At 41.0% G+C, this 26,231-nt stretch overlaps 1 protein-coding gene and 1 long non-coding RNA gene across 6 annotated transcripts in view; one reads left to right on the forward strand and one right to left on the reverse strand.

The window, feature by feature from the left end:
* LOC118494968 overlaps nucleotides 1-5,872 on the forward strand; it is a 22,452-nt gene extending 16,580 nt beyond the window's left edge. Inside the window, exon 3 of the long non-coding RNA XR_004897188.1 lies at nucleotides 5,859-5,872. This is a non-coding gene — a long non-coding RNA (uncharacterized LOC118494968). The remainder of the gene's footprint in view (nucleotides 1-5,858) is intronic.
* Nucleotides 77-25,443, reverse strand: LOC116042608 (bromodomain-containing protein 4-like). Of its 5 annotated transcripts, none has more exons than XM_031288873.2 (22): nucleotides 25,210-25,443; nucleotides 22,323-22,427; nucleotides 20,282-20,522; nucleotides 20,084-20,176; nucleotides 18,463-18,600; nucleotides 18,183-18,315; nucleotides 16,551-16,888; nucleotides 16,086-16,457; nucleotides 14,447-14,575; nucleotides 12,866-13,087; nucleotides 12,425-12,690; nucleotides 12,247-12,347; nucleotides 9,733-9,990; nucleotides 8,133-8,231; nucleotides 7,641-8,009; nucleotides 6,497-7,114; nucleotides 5,600-5,700; nucleotides 5,390-5,510; nucleotides 2,314-2,447; nucleotides 1,991-2,181; nucleotides 1,384-1,633; nucleotides 77-1,286 (listed from the first exon to the last, which is right to left on the reverse strand). In XM_031288873.2, exons 3-22 carry the CDS (start codon nucleotides 20,408-20,410, stop codon nucleotides 1,218-1,220), a joined length of 4,131 nt encoding a protein of 1,376 aa, XP_031144733.1. In that variant the 5' UTR covers nucleotides 20,411-20,522; nucleotides 22,323-22,427; nucleotides 25,210-25,443; the 3' UTR covers nucleotides 77-1,217. The 5 variants fall into 5 exon arrangements, with proteins under 5 accessions (XP_031144733.1, XP_031144731.1, XP_031144728.1 ...); XM_031288871.2 differs by having other exon boundaries at nucleotides 1,991-2,172; nucleotides 22,323-22,482; nucleotides 25,210-25,340; XM_031288868.2 differs by having other exon boundaries at nucleotides 22,323-22,482; nucleotides 25,210-25,340.
* Between the last annotated feature and the right edge of the window lie 788 nt (nucleotides 25,444-26,231).

The following is a 26,231-nucleotide window of genomic DNA, read 5'->3' on the forward strand; positions in this document are numbered from 1 at the left end:
GAGAGAGAATAAGACTGACGAAACAATCCTCTCAACAGAATCATAAAAAAAGTTGGTTTTTTTTTTTTCTTCTTCTTTACAGTAAATTCTACAAAATCAAAAAAACCAGAGCTCTAGGATGAACACAGAGACGAGCTTCGCTCCCCAAAAATCCAAATTCCTCATGTTCTTTTTCGTTGACTTTTCGTCGTATATAATATATATCCATGTATCTATTTATATATATAATATGTATAATTTGTAGGGTATGATTGTTAGTTTACAGGCCAGAGCGCTAAGGCAAAGGACACACTCTGAAACTTTTTAAAATGCCATCGTTTCCTCCTCATCGCCGGATGTTCAACAGAGCGAGCATCGCTGAAGCCTCCACCTCTCCAATTAGTGACTGAAGAGAGAGAATTAGAAGGAGGTGAAGGGAGGAAAGAGGTCTTAGAAAAGGGTGTGAATGTGGCCGGGGTGTTGCGTTCCCACTGTGTCCTGAGAAAACAACAGACTCTCAGATGACCGCTGAACCTGCCCCCCCCCCCCCCCCCAGTTCAAACCCAACTTCAAATAAAAAAGAGACGATATAAGGAGAGGGAAAAAAACAAAACGAAAAAAGTGATCTCTCCGTTTGAAATTTGTTCACCCGTTCCTTTTAAACCCTCTTCTCCTCTCTCAGACATTAGAGAATAAGGTTTTTGTTAATTTCACGTAATTTCTTAAATTAAATCCTCCTCTTCACTGTCATTATTTTTTTTTTTTTATAAATGTAAAAGTTCTGTCCGCTCCTTTTTTTTTTTTTCCTTCTTCTGCCTTCCTCGGTTCCCTCGAGGGAGCCGACAATTTCATTCCCCGTCGCCTGGGAGACCCAGAACCAACAACCATAAACACCAAGCCAGACACCAAAACGTATCTGAGGTTGGAGGAAAAGAGGGTTGCTTATTTAAATTTGACTTCCCCCCCTCTCATTCACATGACACAAGCCAGCTGTTTCAACTACTGAGAGAAAGGGACAGTTACTATCAAGTCTGTGTGTGTGTGTGTGTGTGTGTGTGTGTGTGTGTGTGAGAGAGAGAGTGCGTGCATCTGTGTGAGCAGCGACCATGTGTATCAGAGCATTGTGGTTTATATATGTTTGTTTGTAAATTTGCCTGTGTGTGTGTGTGTGTGTGTGTGTTTCTGTGTGTGTGTGTGTGTAGCTTCTTCTCCTGCTCCTATCATCTGCTTTTTCTCTCTCAAAACAAATTCTCTTCAAAAATGGCCATCAGGTCGCTCTGGAAGTTGATGTCAATGGTGTCGGCCATCTGCAGAAGAGGAGAGAGAACGAGCATTAAAGACCGTTCTTAAAAATCAATCAACTTTTTTTTTTTTTTAATTTTTTATAAACAGTTTTGTGCGTACCGCCTCTCTCCTGCGCCTCTCCTGCTCGCGGCGGCGTGCCATCTCCCTCTGGTCGAGAGCGTTCTGTGCAGCGGAGGAGGGCGTGGGCGGAGCCTGTGGCTGAGTGGGCAGGGCCTGTGGGGAGTGAGTGGGTGGGGTGGAAGCCGGAGGTGTGGGAGCAAGCGGGGACTGTTGCTCCTGGCGACGGCGGGCATCTTCTTGCACTCGACGAGCCTGCTCCACGGTGGTGGTGTCGTCGTCGTCGCGGTTACTAAATAAAAAAATTTAAAGTGAGATGGCTGGCTGCAGCTGGTAAATAGCACGATGATAATGAAACATTATTAAACCCAACCAATGCTGGACTCTGCTTGCTTTTATTATTTTCTAGTAACATCTAAGTCTCTGAGTTGATTTTCATTCTGTACTGAAATTAATGGAAAGCAATGGCTGCTTGGAAGGTAGGAAAAACATATTTAAAAAGCTTTGGTATTCTTTTAAGAAAATGGATGAATAATAACTGTGGTATGCTTCTTAAATCTTTGACCATTTCTCATCAAGTCGCTGTAAGACAGTAACTCATGCTGCCGACTTCTGCTTCCCAGATTACACCCGTTTTCCTTCAACCTACCGTAGCTTTTCTTGCTCCCTCCTGGCCTGTTCGGCCTGTGCTTTCAGCTGTCTCTCTCTCTCCTCCTTCTCCCTGGCGGCCCGTCTGAACTGTTCGAAGCTGTCGCTGGAGGAGCGCACGGAGGAGGCCGGCGTGGACTGGGACCTCTGAGCCAGGCTGGCCCAGGAACCCATGTTCTTTAACTTCACATCCTGGGAGAAGTCAAGGAGAAAAGGGGGTAGAGAATGACAGGATGAATGGAAGGAGAGAAAAACAGACAAACCACAAAGTGCAGTGGTACTGTGGCTAAAGACGATAGCTTCTTATCTCGCACTCATACACACCTGTGTCTTCTTGGGAGCAATAGGAGTTTTGGGCTCTTGCTTGATTTTGTTGTCTTGCTGCGTGCAGGGTGGTGCCGGGGAGTCTGGGAGGCGGGAACCGGGGCGAGAACCATCCAATGGCTTCATGTCTAATCCTGAGGGAGACATAAACGGGGATTAACTATACATATGTACCTTAAATCATCAAACAGGGGGTCTTAATAACAGGGTGCTACATAATAAATCTTTTTTTTTTTCATCATTAACTTGTTGAAAGACACTCAGATATACATTTCTTTTGGTGCCTTTTGTGTTCAGTTCAATGAAATAATCTTGGAAATAATTTCCTTACAGTTTTATTTATTCAACAAGCAATTTGTTGTATTTAACCAAAATACTAAAAGCAGCAGAAAGGCAGAGTATTTTAAAATCTTGGTTCATCGCAAGTAATATCGTGACTGCGATATTTAAACAACTTTATCACATATTTTCCTCATATTGTGCAGCCCTAGTCATAAGCAAGAATGCCTCCGTAAAGTGGCTGTAGAAACGTTTGGAAGGAAGCATACAAAATCTTTCGGAATTCTAAGTAACAAAAAGGAGTGGCATGCTTATGACCAGTGGTTACATTGACTTTTGTAGGGAGGGGGGGCCTTTATTTACGGTGAATGGTCATCATTCAAAATCGCGCCGTAAAATGACTTAATGTGTTTTTACACCAAAGGGGCTCTTTTTCCAGTATTAATGTGTAAGGTAGGGTTGAGTAGTTATTCAAACAAAGAGAAATACTTTACAATTCACTTACTTTGTTATTATTTTTACCTTTAATGTTAACAGGCGGGCAACGGATTACACCCTTGGAAAATGTATGAAATTGAACATGTTTGAAAATATTGGTTGGCAAATATGTAAACATCTTTTTAAACAAGAAAATGATGGCGATTTAAGAGAATCGGGGCCAATTTCTTTGGCAGTTTATGTTATGTTTGATGTAATCACGCTGACACGGGAGGTCATTACTCAACTCAATGCGTTATGAAACAACCCGAAAAAACACTTGAGGCACTTGTGTGCAGACGTAACAGTTTACACTTTAAATTAGTGCTGTCAAACGATTCAAATATTTAATCGCGATTAATCGCATTAATGTCATAGTTAACTCGCAATTAATCGCACATTTTTATCTATTCTAAATCCTTGATTTCTTTTTGGCCCATTATTTCTTCTCATTTTAATGCTCTTATCAACATAAAAAAGTGGATCGGCTTTGTGCAAATGTCTTTTTTAAGTTTGTTCTTAGTTGTGGTATCCATGTGCTTCTGTCTGAAGCATAGACTGTTAATATTAATATACAGTCTATGAAGTCTGAAGTCATCCATTGTCGCCTGGCTTTGACGAGGGGGCGGAGAATTCTCATCAGCTGTGTGCTTGGTATCAAGTGGTATTTCAGACTGGACGTGCTGCGATGATAGCTCAGTTCACAACGACAAAACACACAGATCACTTTGGTCTTGTCAATGGAACCATTTGGCAACTTTTTAAAAGTAAACTTTCCATTCAGAATCTTATTGGCATCCATTTCAGCGTCTTGCGCTCGCCATCCACTCAAAACGTAACGTTAGCCTACTACTCTTTGACCGGCTCGCAAGCCCAAACAAGTGTGTGCGGCGTGCCTGTTGTTTTGTTTCCGGTCTAGCTAGATCCGGTGTGGTGTTGTAGTTTTTCTAACGTTACTAGTTGTGACAGCATGTGAAAAAAACTACAAAGTTTGCTATGCCAAAAAGAACGTTAATCTCGCTATAAAAAAATTGAAGCCGTTAAAATGGGTCTGCGTTAACGCGTTTAACTGACAGCACTACTTTAAATACATCACATTTACTTATTCACATACTACAATTCATGCATTCATCAGCTTCCACATAGGAGTAAAGGCAGCCTCCTCTGGTTTATGCTGCCTTTGTCTACAGGCAGCATGGTCTGCTGACCTCCTTGTCATCACCCACTTCCTAACAAACTTAGTTGGGTTCCACAACTAGTGGTCTAGTGGAACATCAAAGAGGACACATTAACACTCTGGACTGCATGCTACAACTGAGTGCATGAAAAAAAACTTTTCGTGATTGATTTTTATTTGTCTCCCAGCTCTCCCAGTCTCAGACAGCTAACATTTCTTTCAGCTCAAACTTTTTTTTTTTAACCTAGTTTTCTTGTTTTCCTATCGCTTACCGGAGCAATGGAGAGGCGCCGTCTGTCCAGAAGAGGCAGACTCCACAGAAGAACGAGCCTCGCTTTCATTTGACCCAGATATCAACAGTGACGTCAATTTTTTTAACAGCTCTGTTTCCGAAGTGTTCCCCCCCCTCCGTTCAATATCTCGTTGACGTTTCATTAAACTGCTGATATAAAGAGTTGTAAGTCTGGAACCAAGGCAGCCAGCTACGAGATGAATCGTGACCATAAAACATTTGATTCGGCCCCAAAAAAAAACTTTTGAAAACGGCAAAAAAAAAGTCAAAGGTTCAAGACTGTGAACAGAGGACTTCAGTGGTAGCTGCTCAATCGCTCTAGCCGTTTGCATGTTTCCATGGTAACGTCGCTGTTACGTTTAGAATTGTGACAGTTTTCCCTTGATGGCTGTGGGCGGGGTGCTGAACCAGAGAATGCAGCGATTAATGCATTATGACGTCTGATAATTCCATGTAGCCTGTGTAGTCTTGCTAATTATTCAGTCTCATATTCCATGTATTTGCCAGGAGATGAAAAATAATTTAAGTGGAATAACAATATTTGGTGCTGAAGGAGACGGAGCTGAGCTCCGGCAGGGTGTGTTGTAGACCTGAGGAGGCGGAGCTGCGCTCCGGCCCAATTTAACCTCTGCTTATGACTGTGGGCAGCTTTTCCACACATATCACTTTTATATTTGACAAACAAGAGGAACCGATATTCTGCCATTTAAGATTCTGACGTATTCTGACACCTTGCTCAGCTTTGGGCACCAAAATGTGGACAATTTATTTCTGCAACTTCTAAATAAATGGTACCTTCTTTGGCTTTAGATATGATGGATAATGAAGTAGACATAAACTCTTGTACTCACTATGTTTGTTGTCGTGTTTGTGTGTCTCTTGACGCATGGCAGGGCTGAAGGGCGAGGGGGGCAGAACAGGCGACTGGGAAAGCTTTTCTTCTTTGACCGCCACCAGGTTGGACCTCTGCTCCTACAGACAGACACAGTACATTAACATACAAAGAGTCTACATACATATTTTTATACATCTTTGTATATCTTTCTAGTTGGCTCACTCACATGTTTCTTGGTCTGGGAGGGTGACTGCTGTCCCATTGGATGGAACTGAGGCATCTGAGGAGAATGCATCATCAGGGGGGAAGGGCTCTCACGCAGGACACCTAGAAAAACAGGATAGGAAACAGAAAAGCAGAAAATTCCTCTATTTAATTCAATGCAAAATGTAACGAAACGTGCAGTGACATCTACAATATGTTTATGTCTAGTGGTTCCCAAGCCTAAGGGTCAAGTTTGTAAACATAAATAATCTCAATCTTAGAATACAAACAAAGTGTAGCGCTTTTATTTTGAAGTATCATTTCCGACTGCCGTGTTTTGTAGTGCTTCAATATTTAATTTAAGAGAGCAGAGCATTTTAAGAGCAGTTTGATATGCATCAGTCCCAAAAGGTCTTCAGCTCCATTCACTGGTCACGAGATCCTCATCTTACAGGTTGTAGCTGTCCTGTAGCTGAGAGGAAGCTAGCTTGCCCCACAACATGGCCAGATGCAGGTATGACGCAATATATTAAACTTGGTTTTACAAACATGACATCAGTGTGTTGTAAGTATTAAAATACTAGTCTATTTACTTACTTTCCTATTATTACTGCATTGCTCAACATGTTAGAGGGTAAAAAAATAAAAATAAAATCAAAACAAGCCCCAATTAATTCTACTACTTGCAATGCTTTTAATGTTGCTTTTGTCTTTTTAAAGACCTAATTGCACTTTTTTGTAGAATTCTTTTTTACTTCACGTAGTCTTAAACCCCAAAACCCCCAATTTATTCATAACATGTATCCCTGCTTTAGACTCAGGAAAAAAAAAAACACATTGTTTTTCTTTTTCCTTTGATCATTTTGGGGGGTCCAGACCCCCAGTTTGGAAACCACTGCCTTAAGTACAGAGATCTTACCTGTCGGGAAAGGATCTGCTTTGCTGCGTGGTGATGGCTGTTGTTGATGTTGCTGCATCTGTTGTACCTTCTGCTGCAGAGCCACCCCCTTCTGGTGCTGTGACGTTGACGTATGTGTATGTGGGAAAGGCTGGCGCATGTGCGCGTGACCTGAGCTGTGTCTCTGTGTCAGGGCGGGAATGGCTGTTGTCACAGCCTGCATGTGCATCGACGGCATCAGCTGAGGGGCGCCGTGTGCCGGCGTATGCGTATGCGCGTGTAGCGTCTGTGGTTGCGGCTGTGCGGTGGGTCGAGCCTGGAGCGACTGCAAGAAGCTGTGAACTTGACTGAGGGGTGGGGTTTGAGAACTGATGGGCGGCGGCTCTTCGTCGTCCTCCAGCAGGGCCTGGGGAGGTTGTGCCGAGAGGGTACCCAAGATGCCGTGCGATGTGGGTGAAGGGACGCGGGCGCGAGGGACAGGCTGGGGGAGAGCAAGTGGAAGCGAGGGCTGAAGCTTGGGTGAGGAGGATTGAGGCAGGGAGGGGAGCGAGGATGGGGGAGGCTGCGAGGGTTTTGGAGGAAGTGGCGCTGCTCGGTTGCTAGGTCTTGATGGTTGCTGGGGAAGAGCGTTGTGGATCGCTGCAAAACACAAGAAGAGAGGGATGGGGAAAAAAACAAGAAAATATGAGTTTTTTTTCCTTTTAAGACAGAAAACCTGTTGTTGCAACTTTGTCTTTAAAAAAGCAATTAAAAAAAAATAAATTCCGGGATGAAATGTTTATACAAATCAAAAGCATTTGTGCTGAAACAATGATTCAATTAATTGATTGACAGATACTTCATCTAAAAATGTTTAAGTGTTTTATCAAACATAAAATGCCAAACTTGCTTCTTTTAGCTCCTCGGATGTGAGGATTTGCTACTTTTATGTGTTGAAAAATCATAAATTGTATATGATAAAACTTGAATATTGTTTGGCATCGGAGTGCTTTTCACTATTTTTTAACAGACTCAAATTTTAGTCGGTTTAGAGGAGTGAGGAGTCAGCAGTCAATGACATTCATTAATAATGAAAATAATCATCACATGCAACCTGAAAATGCCTGAATGTTGTCACAATCATGGCCATTTCTGAAACGAAGTACACGGATGCAAGTGTACATACCTGGTGAAGGTATGATGGGATGTTGGTTTAGGAAAGGGAGCGTCTCAGTGGGCGTCTGGCCAGTGGGTGGGTTTGCGTTGAAGAGGCCAGACACGACGGCGGCACCGGCAGTAGTAATGGTTGGATTGGGCTCGGCGTTTGACTGCGCCAGGTGAGGGTTCATAAATTGAGCCAGAGGATCGAATCCAGAGCCCATCAGCTGTGAGGAGTCCAGAGACTGGACAGGGGGAGGGGGGACAAATGGTGGTTTGGACTGGACCACTTGAGGCTGAAGAGCGACTGGACCCCCACCGGTACTGAGGGACAGGTTGTGCAGCCTCTTGGTGTCTTTGTTAGTGAGGATCTTCTTCTGCAGCTTGGGAACCAGCCCTGGTAGACAAAAGGTATATGAAATACATAACAAGGAAATACGAGGGAAGCTGATATGCTGAAGAACTACAGCTAATGCTTCTCAAAAAAAGATCCGCTGACGGCATTGTGTGTGTATGTTACCATTGTCAGAGTCTTCACTGCCAGAGGAGTCGCTGCTGCCTGATGATGAGGATTCCGTCTTCATCTTTGTCACATTTGTCATTTCCAGAGGCTTCTCTACTGCAACAAAACAAACCCAAAATATTCAGAAACTGGCAGACAGCTTCTGTCTCACTTGTGTGTGAACACAAGACATTTAGCCAGTGTGAAGAAAAAAAAAAAGAAAGTCAAGTCTTATTTAAAGGTACTTTAAGCGATGTCAAGCGTTTTTTAGGCTACAACATGTTTTGTCACATACAGCAAACATCTCCTCACTGCCGGTCCCCTAAACACACTAAAAAAACGCGGTCTCTGTAGACAGCCTAGGGTCCACACACGCCAACAAAAACAAAGTGGTCCAACCTGGACCATGCAAACATACACAAACCGTGTTCCAGTGTTCAGCCAATAACGGACAAGAAGGATTTTTTTTTTTTGTGCGCTGAAGCACAGAAGGGAGGGAACGGGATGAGGAGGAGGGAGGAGCGAGTTAGTCTTCGTTTTGTTTGAAAATACTTTGAACGTCAACAAGAAGTAACATCAACCAACATCGCTTAGAACACCTTTAAACTTAATTAACAGCTGGGCAAACATATAGGGACTCTGACTGAATAAACTAAAAATGAATATGTTAATGCAGAGAGCCAATTACTAATAATTAGAGATGTTCCGATACCAGTATCGGTATCGCCTCCGATACTGCCTAAAACGCTGGTATCGGTATCGGGAAGTACTGGAGTTTATGCACCGATCCGATACCATATAATAAAGCCCTAAAGAAAATCTACGTTAAAGTAGTTTATTTATGTTCTTTTTCCATTAAAACTGACTGTCAAACTGGATAATAAAAGAAAGTTCTGTGGCATTCATTGTTTGTGTTTGTTCATGTTTCACAAAGAGTTTAACCTGAGCCAGACCGACAACAAAAGATAGAAATCATATCACATCCATACAGGGATAGCAGTATACAGTTGTTAAAACATAATCAAATATAGGACACACTGGTATCGGATCGGTACTCGGTAATGGCCGATACGCAAGTTCAGGTATTGGTATCGGCAAGCAAAAAATGGTATCAGACCATCTCTACTAATAATGTTTTCAATTATCATCATAGTGTATATTGCAATATAGCAAACATGTGCTAAATTACATACAATACAATCAAACTGATGTTCAATCAAACTGTGTTCCAGTGTTGTTCGTGACATGGCAGCAAGTGTGTAAAACAAAAACTGAAACTACCAATTTGGTTTTTAATTACAGTACAATTTGTTTAGAATCACTTGATTGGAAAACAGAAATCAGAACGAGTCCACTGAAAGTCAATAAATGATAATATTGAATAAATGGCCCATAATTGTATTTGATAGCATTCCTGTGTTGTCTTGAAGCTGTAAAACAGGATCAACTATTGTTGTCTTGAAGAAGTGTCACTGCCCGACGGTTACACAGCATTTAATTACGAGTGGTAGAACAAGACCGTCATGTTCAAGTGCAATGACTCAGGTGAGAATTGTTGGAATCACACAAGTCTCATGGCAATCCTTTAAAAGAAGTTTTGAGCACCCACACAGCCTACCTGATGGCTTTTTCTTCTTCTTGAGGCAACTGGAAACGTATTTCTCCAACTCTCTCAGAGTGGAGGGCTTCAGCGTCTCAAAGTCAATCTCGATCTCGTCCGGGTTGGAGTTCTTCAGCGAGGGCTCGCGCGTTTGAATTATGTGCACGACGCGGCCCAATTTGTCACCGGGCAACTTGTTGATGTCCAGGCTCAGCTGGCGCTTCTCCTCGTACGACATCGGCTTGCACCTCTCGCCGGACATGCCCCCAAATACATCTGGGGAGGAAAGCATATTAGCAGGTTGATACTGGGCCATTGTTCAAGACGCAAACACTTTTAAACTAGGGCTGTGCAATTAATCTAAATTGTTAAATCGCAATTAAGATTTCGGCTACTAGTGATCACAAAAACAGATTAATAAAAATAAACGATTATTTTTTCTCGAGTTCCAAATGGAAAAAGACAGTTCAAACTAGGCCTGCACGATTTGGGGAAAAATATGAATCACGATTTTTTAGCTTAGAATTGATATCACAATTTTCTGCCACGATTTTTTTCTCACCAAGTGTAATGTTTATTGCACACATGAACCATGACAAAACAAAACAAATTGGCAGTACCAAACATAGATTTTGTGTTGGCACCTATACCACATTGCTCATCACCACAAGCCTGTAAACATAGAGGCTTCAATGAAGAGAAGGGAGAGCATTGCAGCGCTTTTTTATACAGTCTATGTTTAAAACTCACAGAAGAAAGTAGTAGCGTTTGTGATGCAGTCGGCTCGTAAAATTAAATGAGAATCAAAGTCATAAAAAAAAACAAACAAAAAAAAAAAAGTTATTTAAAAGTTAAATTGTGCCTAATATGCACCAATCATGAATTCCTCCCTGCCCAACTAGACTCTGCATTTAAACAATGGCAAGATAAGGGCATCGCTCAATTTGGTGATCTTTATATTGATGGTCTTTTTGCTAGTTTTAATGATTTGCGTTCTAAATTCAATCATAATCAAGCTGACCTTTTTCGTTATTTTCAGATATGACATTTTGTGAACGCCCAAAGCCCATCATTTCCACATATTCCATCTAAGTCTCCTGCAGACTCTCTGTTTGAAGCTCCCCTCCATCTACAAGGTTTTATCTCAAGAATATATACAATTTTCATGTCTTTAAAAAGTGTAGGAACAGACAAAGTTAAAAGTAGATGGGAGAAAGAGCTTGGAACAGTATTCTCAGAGGAGTTCTGGAGCAATGCCCCCCATAGAGTGAATGGTAGTACCTCTTGTGCCCGATTGAGTCTTATACAGTTTAAGGTTTTGCACCGTGTGCACCTAAGCAGAACAAAGATTGCTTCTTTTAATCCTACTTTTGATAAGACCTGTATAAGATGTCACACTGGAGAAGCTGATCTGACTCACATGTTTTGGACGTGCCCTACACTTACGGTTTACTGGTCAACTGTATTTGATACACTCTCTCAAGTATGTAACGTACAACTGAAACCAAGTGCTGAATTTGTTATATTTGGTGCTCCAGCTGATGAATCGAATCTAATTCGAAGGCAACTAAACATTATTGCTTTTGCATCCTTATTGGCTCGCAGACGGGTGTTATTACAGTGGAAATCTGCAAACCCACCTAAAGCATCGCATTGGCTTCAGGATCTGATGTTATACCTACATTTGGAAAAGATTAAATATTCAATTAGACGCTCCCATAAATTCTCATATGTCTGGCAACCCTTATTATCCTATTTCTCTGCCATAAATGTACTTCCTGGGGAGTAGTGGGATTTACATTGGTACCTTTAACACACACCTCTCTATATGACAAACTCGTGGTCTTTGATGCTTCGGCACAAGTGCTCCAGGTGTTTCTCCAGGTATTTACATTTGTACATATGTAGGGCTTGTGTTTATTGTTGTATCACTGTTACACTTTTGATTGTGGTGTCCAACTGTTTTTCTCTCTCTTTTTAATTTTTTTTTTTTTTTTTATCTATTTTATTTTAATATTGTATCATTATAATTATTATTATTCTCATTATATTTTGTACTATTACTATTAATAAATATTATGTAAGGCAGACTGTTCTGGGTTGGTCGGGGAGGGATTGAAAATGTAAAAAATACAATCTCTGTCCAAACAATAGCATTTGTCCTTGAAATAAAATTTAAAAAAAAATAAATATATATATATATATATATATATATATATATATATAAAAATTAAATCGTGAACAGGGTGAATCGAGATTTTATAACGATTAATCGTGCAGGCCTAGTTCAAACGGCAAAAGAATTAAGGGACATTTCACAGTTCAAGGTTGTTGTTTTTTTGCTGTTGATTTCTTTCACTGTTTTCTAAGTTCAATAACTGCAACATCTTTCCAAAAGACAATGAGTAATCATGTTGGATAATCGTGATTTCAATATTAACCAAAATAATCGTGATTATGATTTTTTTTCCATTATCGAGCAGCCCTATTTTAAACAAAAAAATATGCTCAACACATCTTTTATATACATACCCAATTCATCTTCTGCTTCCAGGGAGGCCGAGGGGACGAGAGGGGTTGGCCCCGGCTGGGGAGGCACAACTGGGCGACTGTTTTTGACTCCTTCTTTCTTCCTGTGATTGACAAATGATTAGATTAGCTCCGGTTAACGCAGCTACAATAACATCACTTATGTCTCTGTAACACCTACCCGGGCTTTTTCCTTTCCTTCTTAACAACGATTGGCTCCTTGCTGCTCTTGTTTTTCTTAGAAGTCTGAAGCATCACAGAAGGAGGGGCCTCCGCAGGTTCCTCTGCTCCCATCTTCTTCTTGTGCTTTTCTTTCTTCTTCTCCTTCTCCCTTTCCTTCTCCCTTTCCTTCTCCTTCTCCTTCTTCTCCTTCTCCCTCTCTTTCTTCTTGGGCTTGATGGCTGGGGGCTGGGAGAGTGCTGCCAGCTGTTCATGGACAGCTTTAAGCTAGACGACACAAACACACACAGTGGTGGTCTTAAGAGACGAAAAAGACAGCATCCTGCACATTTCCTTCTCCGTGTCTCAGCATTCACCCACATTCGGTAAAGCTGCTCTGCGTGGCCCACCCACCTGTTGTGTCTCATAAGCCTCCCTCCCCCTTCATTTTCCATCCTCTAACCTGTTCCTGTAACTCAGCCAATCGGTGTTGCCGTTCGTGTTCTGAGTCTCCTCCAGAGGACTCGGATTCGGAGGAACTGGAGCTGTCGTCTTCCGAGACAGCAGGAGGAGGCAGGGCTTGTCGAGTGGAGGGGGCAGGGTGGAGGGCCGATGACGGGGTGGGAACAGGGGCGGGCTCCTCTGGCTCATCAGGCATTTTGGCAAAACGCATCTCAAACACGTCCTGTTAGGATGGAGGACGGCAGGAGAAACTGTGAACTCTACTTGAACCACAAACCAATAGTTACAATAGGTAGATGTGTTTAACACGGGAATAATACACAAGAGTATTTGGAAGCTGGAGCTAAAATGGAACTAGGTAACAATGGCCAACCATTTACACAACACCTGAATATTACATCCATAGGCAATCCTAGATTGAGTCAGTTTCAAGGCCTTTATTATTTTAGAATACTGTTGGTGCTGAAAGGGTGCATTTTCCTGAATAAGATTGTGCTTAATCATGTAAACACAAACTACTTACTAATACATATACAATGGGGCTGTAAAGGTTCGTGCATTTGTCCCGAACTGTCACAGTACAGGGAAGGGATGGGTCATGATTCTCTAATCTTTGAATGAAAAAAAAAAAAAAAAAAAAAAAAATCGAAGAATGGTTGAGTACACAGTGAATATCGAATAGTATTTTTGATTTAAATGCTCATCCCTAGTACAGCGGTGACAGTCTGGTGCACGGAACTGCTCACAGAATACACGGTATGTAGATTGATGTGTGTAATGCAGAACCAAAGGCTGCATTACACGCATTAGCCGGAATAATGTTATCTGTAAACTTAAAGCAACATGTGCTGACAACAAGCTGATTGGCGTGCTTGCCAGTCACCCTAAGGTGTGAGCAAATAAGACGGTGGCGCTAAAAGACCTGCCTGAGGGATCTACAACAACAGCTACAACAACAAAGGAGAGAGAGCTGGGTATAAGACGAGGACATTGTCAGCGTGACAGTATGTGAATGGAAACACATTGAACATGCTGATGCACATTCAATAGTGTCACCGTGTGCCATTTACTGGGATGAGGAAAAAAAACTCTTTTTTTTAATTTCATAACATAAGAGATGCTTTTCATTTTTATAGCCTATTGTGACCCATTGCCTGTTTGTTAAGTGTTCGTACAGTGTAATAGTGTTATAAATGGTCCTCATTTTTTATAATGAAAATAGTTTACCAAAGTTGCCAGGGGAAATATGCTACCTCCGTCCCCAGCAAGAGGGTTGTGTCTGTCTTTCACACTTGCACTACTGTCTGTTCAAAATAATTAAAAAGAAACCTATCCTTAAAAAAATATTCTGCTGTGCTGAACTCACACTAAACCGTGACTCCTAAACCAGGGTATGAACTGAACCGTGACTTCTGTGCACCGTTACACCCCTAATATACAATGAACATACAGTGGGAGGAACGGGGTCAAGGGGCCCGCGGGTCATTTTTGCCCTGGGCCCCCTAGTAGGTTAATCTGGCCCTGGTCATTTAGTGTATGATATTTATTAAGGACTGCTCGACATGTATGACCTGTGGATTACCTGTAAATTGCGCGCCATGCCAACCACATCATGGTCTGGGGGATTGTACTTGTAACAGTTGGAGAACATCAACCGGACGTCTGCTGCAAATTCTTGAGCGTCTCTGTACTGCCTGTTGTCCAGCTTTTTCTGAAGGAGAGAAACAAATGGACCGCCATGATCAAAACCTCTCCAAATTCAAAGCTGTGTGTTGCTGAAGGAATGGTGGGTATTTCCACCTGAATATTTCCTTTGTACCAACCAAACTGTATCTATAAAAAAAAATATTGAAAGATGACCACAAGAAGAAGTACCGAATAAGGTAATCCAAATAAACAAAGGTTTAACCATACAATAAATATTCTTTACCTTTTTTAGACATTACCGGTTTTCATCCTCCTCCTGATCATTTTCTACTGCATTTTAGGTTAAAGCAGCCATATTATGCTCATTTTCAGGTTCATAATTGTATTTTAAGGTTGTACCAGAATAGGTTTACATGGTTTCATTTTCAAAAAAACACCATATTTTTATTGTACTGCACCGCTCTCTCTTGCTGCAGATCCTCTTTTCAGCTGGTCTCTGTTTTAGCTACAGAGTGAGACCTCTTTTCTTCTTCTTCTTCTGTACTATCTTTGATTGCACTCGCACATGTGCAGTAGCTCAGATGTAGATCATGTCAGCTAGCTAGCTCCATAGACAGTAAAAGAAAGGCTGTTTCTACAACTTCGGTCAGTTACAAGGCAGGATTAGCTGGGAGACTTCAAAATGAGGGCGCACATGTAAGTAGTTCTTTTGTAGATTATGGTGAACTTGTGTGTGTTGTAGCAGTGCTTTGCTATTGAGAATGAGGTAGCATGCTAGCGTTAGCATGCTAGCGTTAGCATGCTAGCGTTAGCATTAGCGTTAGCATTAGCGTTAGCATGCTAACGCTAACGCTACGAGCTAATGGTTGCGGTTAGCCTGCTCGTTTCGGCTTGTGACGTCACAAGCCGTGCCGATTTTGAACAGCTCACCCAGAGACTGAAGGCAGGACACATTCAGAAACCGTATCTCACTCTAAACAGCATGGATGGATTTTTTTCAAAGTTTGTATGTGTGTGGAAGCACCAGAGACACAAAATAACACCCCAAATCCCAGAAAAAGTGATTTTTTCATAATATGGGCACTTTAAGTTCTTGTATGGGTAGTTAATTTGTCAAATACAAAAAGTTTGGCAGGTTGGGGTTAGGGTTTTGCTGCCACACATGGTCCAGGGTTTTTCCTACCATTAAGAGGCTTAGGTGCAGCACCCAAGCCGTTTTGGGCACCACCTAAGACAAATGAATGTCAAATCAATGTGAGCATCAAAACTAACTGACTAAAATGACTTTTCTCAGATCTCATGATTGTGGTCCTCATTGGACTTCTTTAGCAAGTTTTGTCTTTAAGTTTTTATAAAATTGTTATTTATTGGTTATCTGCTCTAGCTTTTATAATGTTTAGACACATATATTGTAATATTAATGGTTCTAAATGATGTGAAAAAAATGTCATTTTTAATTTACTTCAGGGAGGACCCCTTAACATCCCGCCAAATATGTGCACCTAGGTTTTCCACAAACCAGGGAAAAAACCAGTGGTCTATTACATGTTGGTCACTAATCCTAATAAAATCACCTTGATGTTGCTGAGATCCATTGGGTGCTTGATGATGTCGTGGTAGTCGTGGAGGCCTAGAGCTTTTGCATCAACGGGCTTGTAGAAGGGCCAGGCATATGCTACATGTTTCTTAGACAGCATCTCTCTGACGAGACGTGAGCAAAAACGCAACTGCTCCTGACGCTTCGGCGTAACCGTCCCTGCCGCCTCCAAACTGCCTCCCAGGTGATGCTGAGAGTCCGGCTGCGACGTGTCTTTTTTGGGCGTCTTGGATGGGCGAATGCTCTCTCGCCGTGGCCGAATCTCAGCAGAGACAGGAGATGATTCGCTGAGCTGGTCGTTGGCAGTGGGTGTGGTGGTGTCTGCTTTCCTCTTCTGGCTCTTCCTTTGCTGTTGGAACATCAGGGATCAGAGGTTAGAAAAATGACAACATCAGCTTGTGATGAATTAATTTATTAATAATGGCTGCTGACTTCTCCATACCTTGATGAGGGCGGGGGAGCTCTGCAGCATCGGGGCGGGGTGGAGGCCTGGGTGCGTTGGGGCTGGAGGGGGAACAGAGGTCATGCCCTGGGCCAGGACGTCAGCCGTTGAGAGGGGAAACGGAGGTCCCAGATGGGGTGCGTGGGAAGTGGGAGTAGGAGGCACGCGTGGGGGCTGAGGCAGAGTCACAGGCTGGGCCAGGGACAGGACGGGAGGGCCTTGAGGGGTGGGTGGGGCACGGGTCTGCGGGGTGGTTGAAGGGGATGAGAAGCTCTGTGTGTGTGGGGTGGTGGAGGGGGAGGATGAGTCTTGGCCTGAATCGGACTTGGAGATCAGACCTGGAAGGAAAGAAGGAAGAATATAAACACTAGAAGATCACAAAGATTAAATAAAGGATAAAACACTAAAGATTTTATAAAATCCATTTTAACAAAAAGAAATTATAACATTACACAAATCATCTTATTTATTTTGTAGCTCCTGCTATGTGAGCGTCGTCTGTGCGTAATGTAGTTTTTCCTACATGCCTCTATGACATGTAATGTTAGACAGCCAATCACAAGCACTACTATATCTTGGTAAAAGCACAGTGCGTGCTTGTTGGCGAGATTTACTCCTTAGGTACTGAAATTCAGTATTGAATGACGAGGCATTTTGCGGTACTCGATACTAAGGAGGCAATTCGGTCGGTGTCAAAAAAAGTATTGAAGTTTGGTACCCAGCCCTACCAACAACTAGGCCTGCACGATTCGGGGAAAAATATGAATCACGATTTTTTAGCTTAGAATTGATGTCACGATTCTCTGCCACGATTTTTTTCTCACCAAGTGTAATGTTTATTGCACACATGAACCATGACAAAACAAAACAAATTGGCAGTACCAAACATAGATTTTGTTTTGGCACCTATAGCACATTGCTCATCACCACAAGCCTGTAAACATAGAGGCTTCAATGAAGAGCGCTTTAAAACCTTTTTTATACAGTCTACGTTTAAAACTCACAGAAGAAAGTAGTAGCTTTTGTGATGCAGTCGGCTCGTAAAATTAAATGAGAATCAAAGTCATTAAAAAAAAAAACACAATCACAACCTGTCATAATGTACATATTAACACCTTTGCCATTAAAGGGAAGCTCGTGAGGCAACAAAAACTTGAAATTGTTTAACTTTTATCGACAGTCCATATTACATCCCAGGGTTCAACGTTAAGGTCAATTTTTACTGGCCCCTATACAAATTTGAAGAAAAAAAACAAAACGTCAAAAGCGTTGAAAAAAATAAAAATAACATTGAATAAAATGTCTAACTTTGAGAGAAAAAGCGTAAAAAACAAAGTGCGAAAGATTAAAAAAAAAATATATATATGTAAAACGTTGAATAAAATATCATAATGAAACGTCAAAAGCGTCACTAGCACCAACTCAATTCTTGATTGGCCTAAAAGCACATACAAATCAAATCATTCAACAAACATTCTCAGACGGGAGAAAGAGAACAATAACGTCATTTATGATACGATGATTCCCGAACTGACAAGCGCATTGTTATATCTACTTGCCCGACATGCCGTTTTATTTGCCTCGGGCCATGGAGCAACCCTTATAGTTGAACCCTGCATCCTAAACTCTTACCAGGCTCCCGTCTGCCCCCTCGGCGTCCCTTGGTGACAACAGCAATCTCCTTCTCCTCCTGGGGCATCTGTGTGATCTTCTGGAAAAAGACCTTTTCCAAGGCCTCCGCCATTAGGACAATATCATCCCCAGGCTAAACACACAAACACAACGCATGCACACATTTAGAATGCATAAGCTCTTTATGTGCAGATGCTTTCCTTGAGTAGCATAATTTGTCACCTGAACTTTTAAGTTCAGGAAAGTCACGTGACTAGACGTTATGTGGACAGTGGCTGACCTTGTTGTAGATGTAGCAGTTTGTGAACATTGTGTTGAAGTCTTGGATACACTCATGGGCATTCCAGTAGTAGTGGTTCTCCAAACGTTTTTTTATCGTGCCCATGTCCATAGGTATCTTGATGATCTTGTAGTAGTCCTTAAGTGAGACGGAGAGCAGGTAGAAAGTATTTGATTAGCATCTTGTCTGGGCGAAAGTAAATGAAGAATGTGAGAAAAGACACAATGTCTTTTGTTTTTAAACTCTCATTATCTGTCATCAGTTCAAAATACACAATTCATGTCAACCGCGTAATTAATCACTTGTAGCACTTGTAACACATCAGCGGTGCAGTAGCCTGGTGATATTCTATATTTTTCTTGTTATCAAGAAATCGCATGAAAACAACACAATCAACAACGAAAGTACTGTCTGTGTAGCTAAGACCTGATACAGTTCATTATGGTGCTATAGACCTTCACTGTTGTTAAAAAAAAAAAAAAAATCTACGGGCCACACCATTACACTGGCTGACATGTTTGTTTATTGTAATGAACATGGGTTTATTTTAAGTCCACATATGTTGTCCTGCTGACAATACTTACTAGTGCAGCAAATCTATGGATGAAAACAGTCCCCAACAAATACTTTAGTTACTGTTTGAGTAGCGTTTGCTAAAAACTACAGTGCCCAGTTGTTTTATGAATGTATCCAGTAGGGCTGTGCTCGATTGAAGGAATTCCTAGTCGACTAACACTCATTCAATTGTATCGACTAATCAATTAGTTGATTTAATCGACAGATCTGTAAATCTGAGTTTCTCCGCAAAGAGTCATGCAAAAGCACCACTTTAATTCTTGTGTTTACCAGAGATGTGCTCGTACGTTTCTTGGAAATAAGTCATTCAGCATGAAAAAAAGCATACAACATGACTACTCGACTAAAGAAATCTTAGTTGACTAAGACCAAAACGACCGATTAGTCGACTAAGAGGGGGCAGCCTTAGTATCCAGCCTTTTCAAAAGTATCGTATTTGTAAATGGGCTTGGGGTTGAGAGCAACACACATGCTGGAGAAATTGGAAAGTATTGAGAGACAACGCATATTTGTTTTGGTCTTTTCATGGGATTTGTTGACAACGAAAATATAAAATATAAAAATATCCTTTAATAGGATCACACAACATATAAAGCATAATATAGATCTGTCTATAGTGCTGGTTTGGACGTTATTTTACTTTCACATTCTTCCTCTGAAAAGCCAAACTCTGCAGCAATGACAATGGACCGCAGGAAGAATTAGCTGTTGTGCTGGTAAAAGCAAAAGGAGATTCACATGAATAAACAATAGAGACTAACTGCAGAGAGTGCAGGTATTCCAGTTCTTGGTATTTTTCAATTAGTTTCTCCTTTTTGACCGTGACAGCTACAAAAACACAGAAGAAGTACTACTTTCTTTCCAGTGAAGAAATCAAGTCAGCTGTCACGATGCACTAACTGAGGAAGCAAGTCTGAATAAAATGCAGCTTTTTCTGCTGAATAAAGAAAAAAAAACATATTGCAGCTATTTTGATGCTATTAAGTGTTTTGGATTTTGATTACAGGCGCACACACACACACACACACACACACACACGACTCACAGGTAAACCGAGTTTGATGGCATCAACAGGAGCTTGGAAGGGCCATGCAAAGTGGTGTTTCCACAATGTCTTCAACACATCTTTCAGCAGGTACTGAAAAAGAGAAAAATCATAAAAAAAAAAAAAAATCAATCGAATTTAGATCCAAACACCAGCCAAAGTTTACATTTACAAACACACAAACCGAAACCTCCGTACCTGTAGCTGGTTGGTCTGTCGTTTGGGTCTGGAGGGGTTCCATGCTTCAGGGGGTGGAGGGTTGAAGGCGAGAGGCGGTGGAGCAGAGGGAGGGTTCTGGCTGCTGCCAGCCTCCAGTCCGTCTCCCATCGCAGAGGTGGGTTGCAGTGACTGAGCCGACGGTTTGAGCAGATAGGACCTGGCAGGGGCAGGTGGGACCGGGGGGACCCCCCTCAGGCCATTACACTCCTCGCTCGACTCTCTGGAAGGACAGGCATCAAAAGCATCATCGCCACTGGCACTACTACTGCTACTATAACACTGCTCGTTAGTGAAGCCAACTCGGATTTCAATTTCTCAAGATATAAACCACAGTCAGCCTCGTTATCACAACTCAAATCTGAAACCAACCCACTACCACATGGACCCAATATCAAACAGTTTCCTTCATCCTCTCTTATCTCCGTGTCATTGTCTGTATGTTTCTTTAAAACGTCAGCTTCAATGTAGGGCTGGGTAATATATATATCGATATTATATCGATATATGAGGCTAGATATCGTCTTAAATTGAGGATATCGTAATATTGTGATCTGACACATGTTGTCTTTTCCTGGTTTTAAAGGCCTACAGTAAAATTATGTCAATTTCTGAACTTACCAGACTTACTAGCTGTTTTATTATTTGCCTTTACCCAATTAGTCATTGTATTCACATTATTGGTGATTATTTATCAAAACTCTCAAACTCTCATTATTTTGTGAAAGCACCAATAGTCAACAATACAATATCGCCATTGATGTATTTGGTCAAAAACATCCTGATATTTGATTATTTTTTTTTCCCATTTCACCCAGCTCTACTTCAAGGGCATTGGCATGTGAGAGGGAGATAACTTGGCAAGGTAGAGTTTTACCTTTAGGCGAAATAGGGAAACATCCATTGATGTTGGCATGGCATATGCAGAAGATAATTTTTCTGATTCTTAATGGTTAGTGTTTATTTTGATGTAGGCTGATAGCTTTAAAACAATAACATATCAATAACATATACCATCCCAATTCTATTCCAAATCAATCAAATGACTTGAGCTCTCAGTTACAGTTGTCAGAAAAACATTTGAAATGTATGTACATAAGTAAGAAGCAGTTTTTATTCTATTCAGTACAATGCTAGTAGTAGTAGCAGCATGTTGTCCATCTGGCATTGGCAATTCATTCCATGTTTGGAATTTCACTCTCTTTGATCAAAATATTAGAACCATTTTAAACACTGGACCGGAGACAAGGCAGAGTCTACGTTGTAGGTACTACTGCAGTGAAAATCTGTATGTGTTACAATGGCAAGTTGTGAGAAGGCACTTTACTCATCAAGTACACTTTAACATGCAATTACAGAGCTAGATAAAACCTTCAATTTATTTACAAAAAGCCAGTTACACGCAGCATTAAGGCCGGTCTATTGAATAGCACTAGATTAGAATATTACAATTGACAGTTGTTATGCAATGTTATGCAATTCTGTATTGTATAGAATTCATTTACCTTGGTCTTATGTGGTGCATGCTAGGGCTGCATAATATATTGTTTTTTTATTAGCATTGTGACTGGTGCAATAAACACTGGCAAAAGGCTGCGACATATCGAGAAAGATTTGTTTGTGTTAGTTGAAAGAAAATTATTAGTAGAAAACTGCACTTTAAAATGTAATTGTCAATTCTTTTTTAGTGGTGCCTTTTATGTTGTAGCAGAATACTGAAAGCAGCAGAAATACAGAACTGAGAACAGTAGTAGTTTATCGCAAGTAATATCGTTATCGCGATATTCAACGTTATCGCCTATTTTCATCATATCGTGCAGCCCTAGTGTAAGCAGATGCAAAAAGTAATAATGATACTGACGATAATAATGACAGCATTTTATTTAAAAAACTGAGGCTGAAAAGTGTGCAATGACCACATTTTGCCAATGGTGAGCATTTCTATCAAGGGCTCTGGTAGGCCTTGTTAGAATTTTGACACATTTAAATATTAAAAAGGACAAGTTGTTTTCCAGAGACTCACATGTTTGTTGCTATGCAGCTGTGATCTATTGCAATTGTGTGATCATATCTCAGTGGATGAGGCGGCGATTTCCTGAGGTAACACCGGAGGTTTGTCAGTGACACGCTGTGGGGGCAAGGAAACCACAACACACAGACAGACAGAGGGTCGAGTGTTACACCTGAGAGAAAGAGATATAAAGAAACGAGGCACGCCTGATTAAAAACTGTTTGGGTTGATTCCAACGAACATCAAAATACACTACCAGATGAATGTCTGGTTATGCTGTGTGTCGTAAGCAGCTGTGATCACAGCCCTATAACACAGGCAAAGACCAAATGCTTTTTCGATGCAACGGGAATGGCACAAACAAAGTTGCATTCCTGTCAGATGTCAGAAATCTGACAACGCTTTGATATTACCTGTACCTCTTGTTCTAATTACTTCATTTGAGGCTGCACCTTTTTTTGTTCATTCCTCCTGTGCAATGTTTAAAAAGGGATCCCCAAACAATCAATTAGTCAATTAAGAAATGTTTTTTATTCACATTCTTCCTGGAAGTGACCCCTCACTTACTGGAACTGTCGATAACAATTCCACAATTCTTAGCCCATGACAGCCTTTTGATCCACCTTTAAAACTTTAATAAAAAGGTTTTTAAGCTGTCATAACCCTTCACCTTACTTCTTGTCTAATGTATCTACACCCCTGTAGCACAATTATAGATATGCTCTGCTGACAATCTATAGTAGGGCTGGGCAATATATCGATATTATATCGATATCATGATATGAGACTAGATATCGTCTTCGATTTTGGATATCGTGATATGACATAAGTGTTGTCTTTTCCTGGTTTTAAAGGCTGCATTACAGTAAAGAGATGTACTTTTCTGAACTTACCAGACTGTTCTATTATTTGCCTTTTCCCCACTTAGACATTATGTCTACATTACTGAGGATTATTTATCTAAAATCTAAGTGGGAAGATATTTTGTTAAAGCACCAATTGTCAACCCTAGAATATCGCCGCAATATCGATATTGAGGTATTTGGTCAAGAATATCGCGATATCTGATTTTCTCCCTATCGCCCAGCCCTAATCTATAGGCTTTGGGGACTTGTTACGCCACAGTGGACCACACATGCACATCGTATACCATGTACAGTACCAGTCAAAAGTTTGGACACACTTTCTTATTCAAGTGAAAAGGTAAATGTGTTCAAACGTTTGACTGGCACTGTATACAGAATGTATTGGTACGTTGTCTTCTCTATTCCCCAGGAATTAGCCAAAAAAACAATGAGCGGTTTCTAAGAACAGTATCCTCAGTATTCCAGTGGCTCCTTTATAATTTGTTGGCATCTTTCATTACATGCACATTTTTTACACTTTTTTTGTGCTATAGTTTATCTTGTGTGGATTTCCATTTCAGTCACTTTAAGACAAGCTAGCTGACAAGGACAAAGGTTTCCATGGTTTTATGGATGACTACAGTGAACCCTGACCTTGGACCTCTACAGTAACAGTGTATGTCACGGTACTCAAAGGTCCATTTTTGGAATCTCACTGAAAGATAATCTATCAATGCGCAAACAAAGATAATAGCTTGTCTTTATTCTGTCCTGAGCTAACATGTTCCTCTCTTAATGACTATTGAATTTCTTCCACCAAAGACCTAAATCTTCATATTAAAAGACTGATTCACTAAACTTAAATGTGCGTATCTCTCTCTCTCTCTCTCTCACACACACACAAATGTAGAATATGCATCGTACCCAATTTGCCCTTAGGGATCGATGAAGTATTTATGATTATTCTTAAATGGAAGCAAAAAACAGGTTGGGAACAGATTTCTTAATGCACTATGTTCACTATTGTGATTTGTGCTCTTTTAAAAACGGAGGTGCCATTCACCAAACCATTGATACATTATCAATTCTGACTGACCAGTAGACTGTGGCTGAGCTCTAAAAAACCAACCATATCCTGAGAATTTACCCAGTCTTGACACGAAGCAATTGCGTTCACATAATGTAGCAATGTCGCAGCTAATTTGAATACAACGCCTGACATTGGATAGTGAAGCGAATAACCGTACTTTAACTCGTACATTAGCTAATTATCCTACAGCTATCAGCCATTTTGCTACTATTTCGTATCACGTAGCTAACGTTATATGTTCTTCAAACTACCGGGTTTGCCGAGGAAAGCAAAGAAGCTAACGAAACTAAGTGTCATGAATAACGTTACTTATCACAACAGTGAACGCAAAGACATAGCTAATTTATTCACAAACAACTTTGCACCTTTGCCTTGCTAACCTTCCTTGTCAGTTCATCGCCATGTCCCATGTCCAGTGTGAGCAACTGACAGCTCCCCACGTAAACGGCCTTTCAGAATACAACTTGGACGGGATTGATATTCTCGAAGTTACGTACGTCGCACTTCACATGCGCTCCTGCGCCATCGTGCGTAAACTACGCTGTCGAGAGGACGTAACTTATGTCACGAATACGGCCTACGGGGCTACAAACAAACAGCCTAGCAGCTAACTGGTTAGCATGATACCGACCTGCAGATAACGTGCACACTGACAGAACGGAGTGTCCAATGACACGAAAACGACCTTAACACAAGTACTGAGAGAAGAAAGATACAACACATAATATGCATAATAACACCAAATCACGCTAACTTAAAATACAAAAAGCATCTATCTCGTGTGCCCGAACCGGTGTAAGGCCTGCGAAGACAGCTCATGCTCCGCTTGCCGAAGCGCACACTGACAGCGCGCGAAATACGCCCCCGATGTCCATTGTAAATCTTTTACCGGATCCCCGGGGTTGTATGCTTTCGTTTGATATACCAATGTCCCCTACGGAAAGGCATAAAATGTTAGTTTTACCTTCTTCTGTCGGTTGTCAGCGCTCGCAGACCTTCCTCGCCCCAAATCCAGAACAAACAGTCCCGTTTGACGTCGATGACGTCAGACGCACGGGGGCAGGCTGAAGGTTTGTCAACCGAAATGTCACCCACAACCACAACTCCACCTCATCCTCCTCTCCGGGGAACATCATGCAATATCTCGTAATGATTTCAGCGATAAAACAGGTTAGTGATTATTATACAAATGATGTATTTAATCCATTAGTAGATAGGCAAGTAAAATCCACTCATTAAATGCATAGGACGGTATGCTAGGAACTGACAGATTAAATGTCACTGAAACTGTATTTTTACGATTTCAAGTGACAAATAGATCGATTGATAAGGTTTGAGTGCATGTGGTGCGTAGCCATATATATATATATATTTTTTTTTCTTTCTTTCTTCGATAAATCTTTATTTAATGAAATGATGTACAATCCTCAGAACATCACCATCTTTATAGGATAATTAGTTCCAAGATTTTATTAAAGTACTGCTCACATTCTTTATGGAAAACAGGGAAATGTTTTTTCTATGGTTAATTAATGTATAAACCCAAACAATACATATTCATAAAGCCAAATAAGTCAAATTATCAGTAATAAACTACATGCCACAATTTTAGTGTAGTATATGTATTCTTAGACAATAGTCCAACCTGCAATGAAATATATAACTGAGAAATTAATATCAGTAGGTTCAATTGTGGCATGCGAGTCATTCCTTTTCATTGATGAAAATTACACCTCCATCTTCAAAATGTTTGATATTAATGTGTGGGCCAGAGGGATTTTGTACATCATGAATAGAATATGCTCGTGAAATTTTATATATTTAATTAACAGCTATATCAACGTAAAGTAATAAAGGCCCCTGAACTTTGACCTTTTGATGTAAAGACATTCCATCACTGCCAACTAGAAGCTAAACTGTACTCAAGTTGTGCCCTTTAGACCACACATTTTAAACCAGTTGAATATTGAGGTAGGGTCTACATTT

Source organism: Sander lucioperca, chromosome 4, assembly GCF_008315115.2.
Source record: "Sander lucioperca isolate FBNREF2018 chromosome 4, SLUC_FBN_1.2, whole genome shotgun sequence".
NCBI classification, from domain to species: domain Eukaryota; kingdom Metazoa; phylum Chordata; class Actinopteri; order Perciformes; family Percidae; genus Sander; species Sander lucioperca.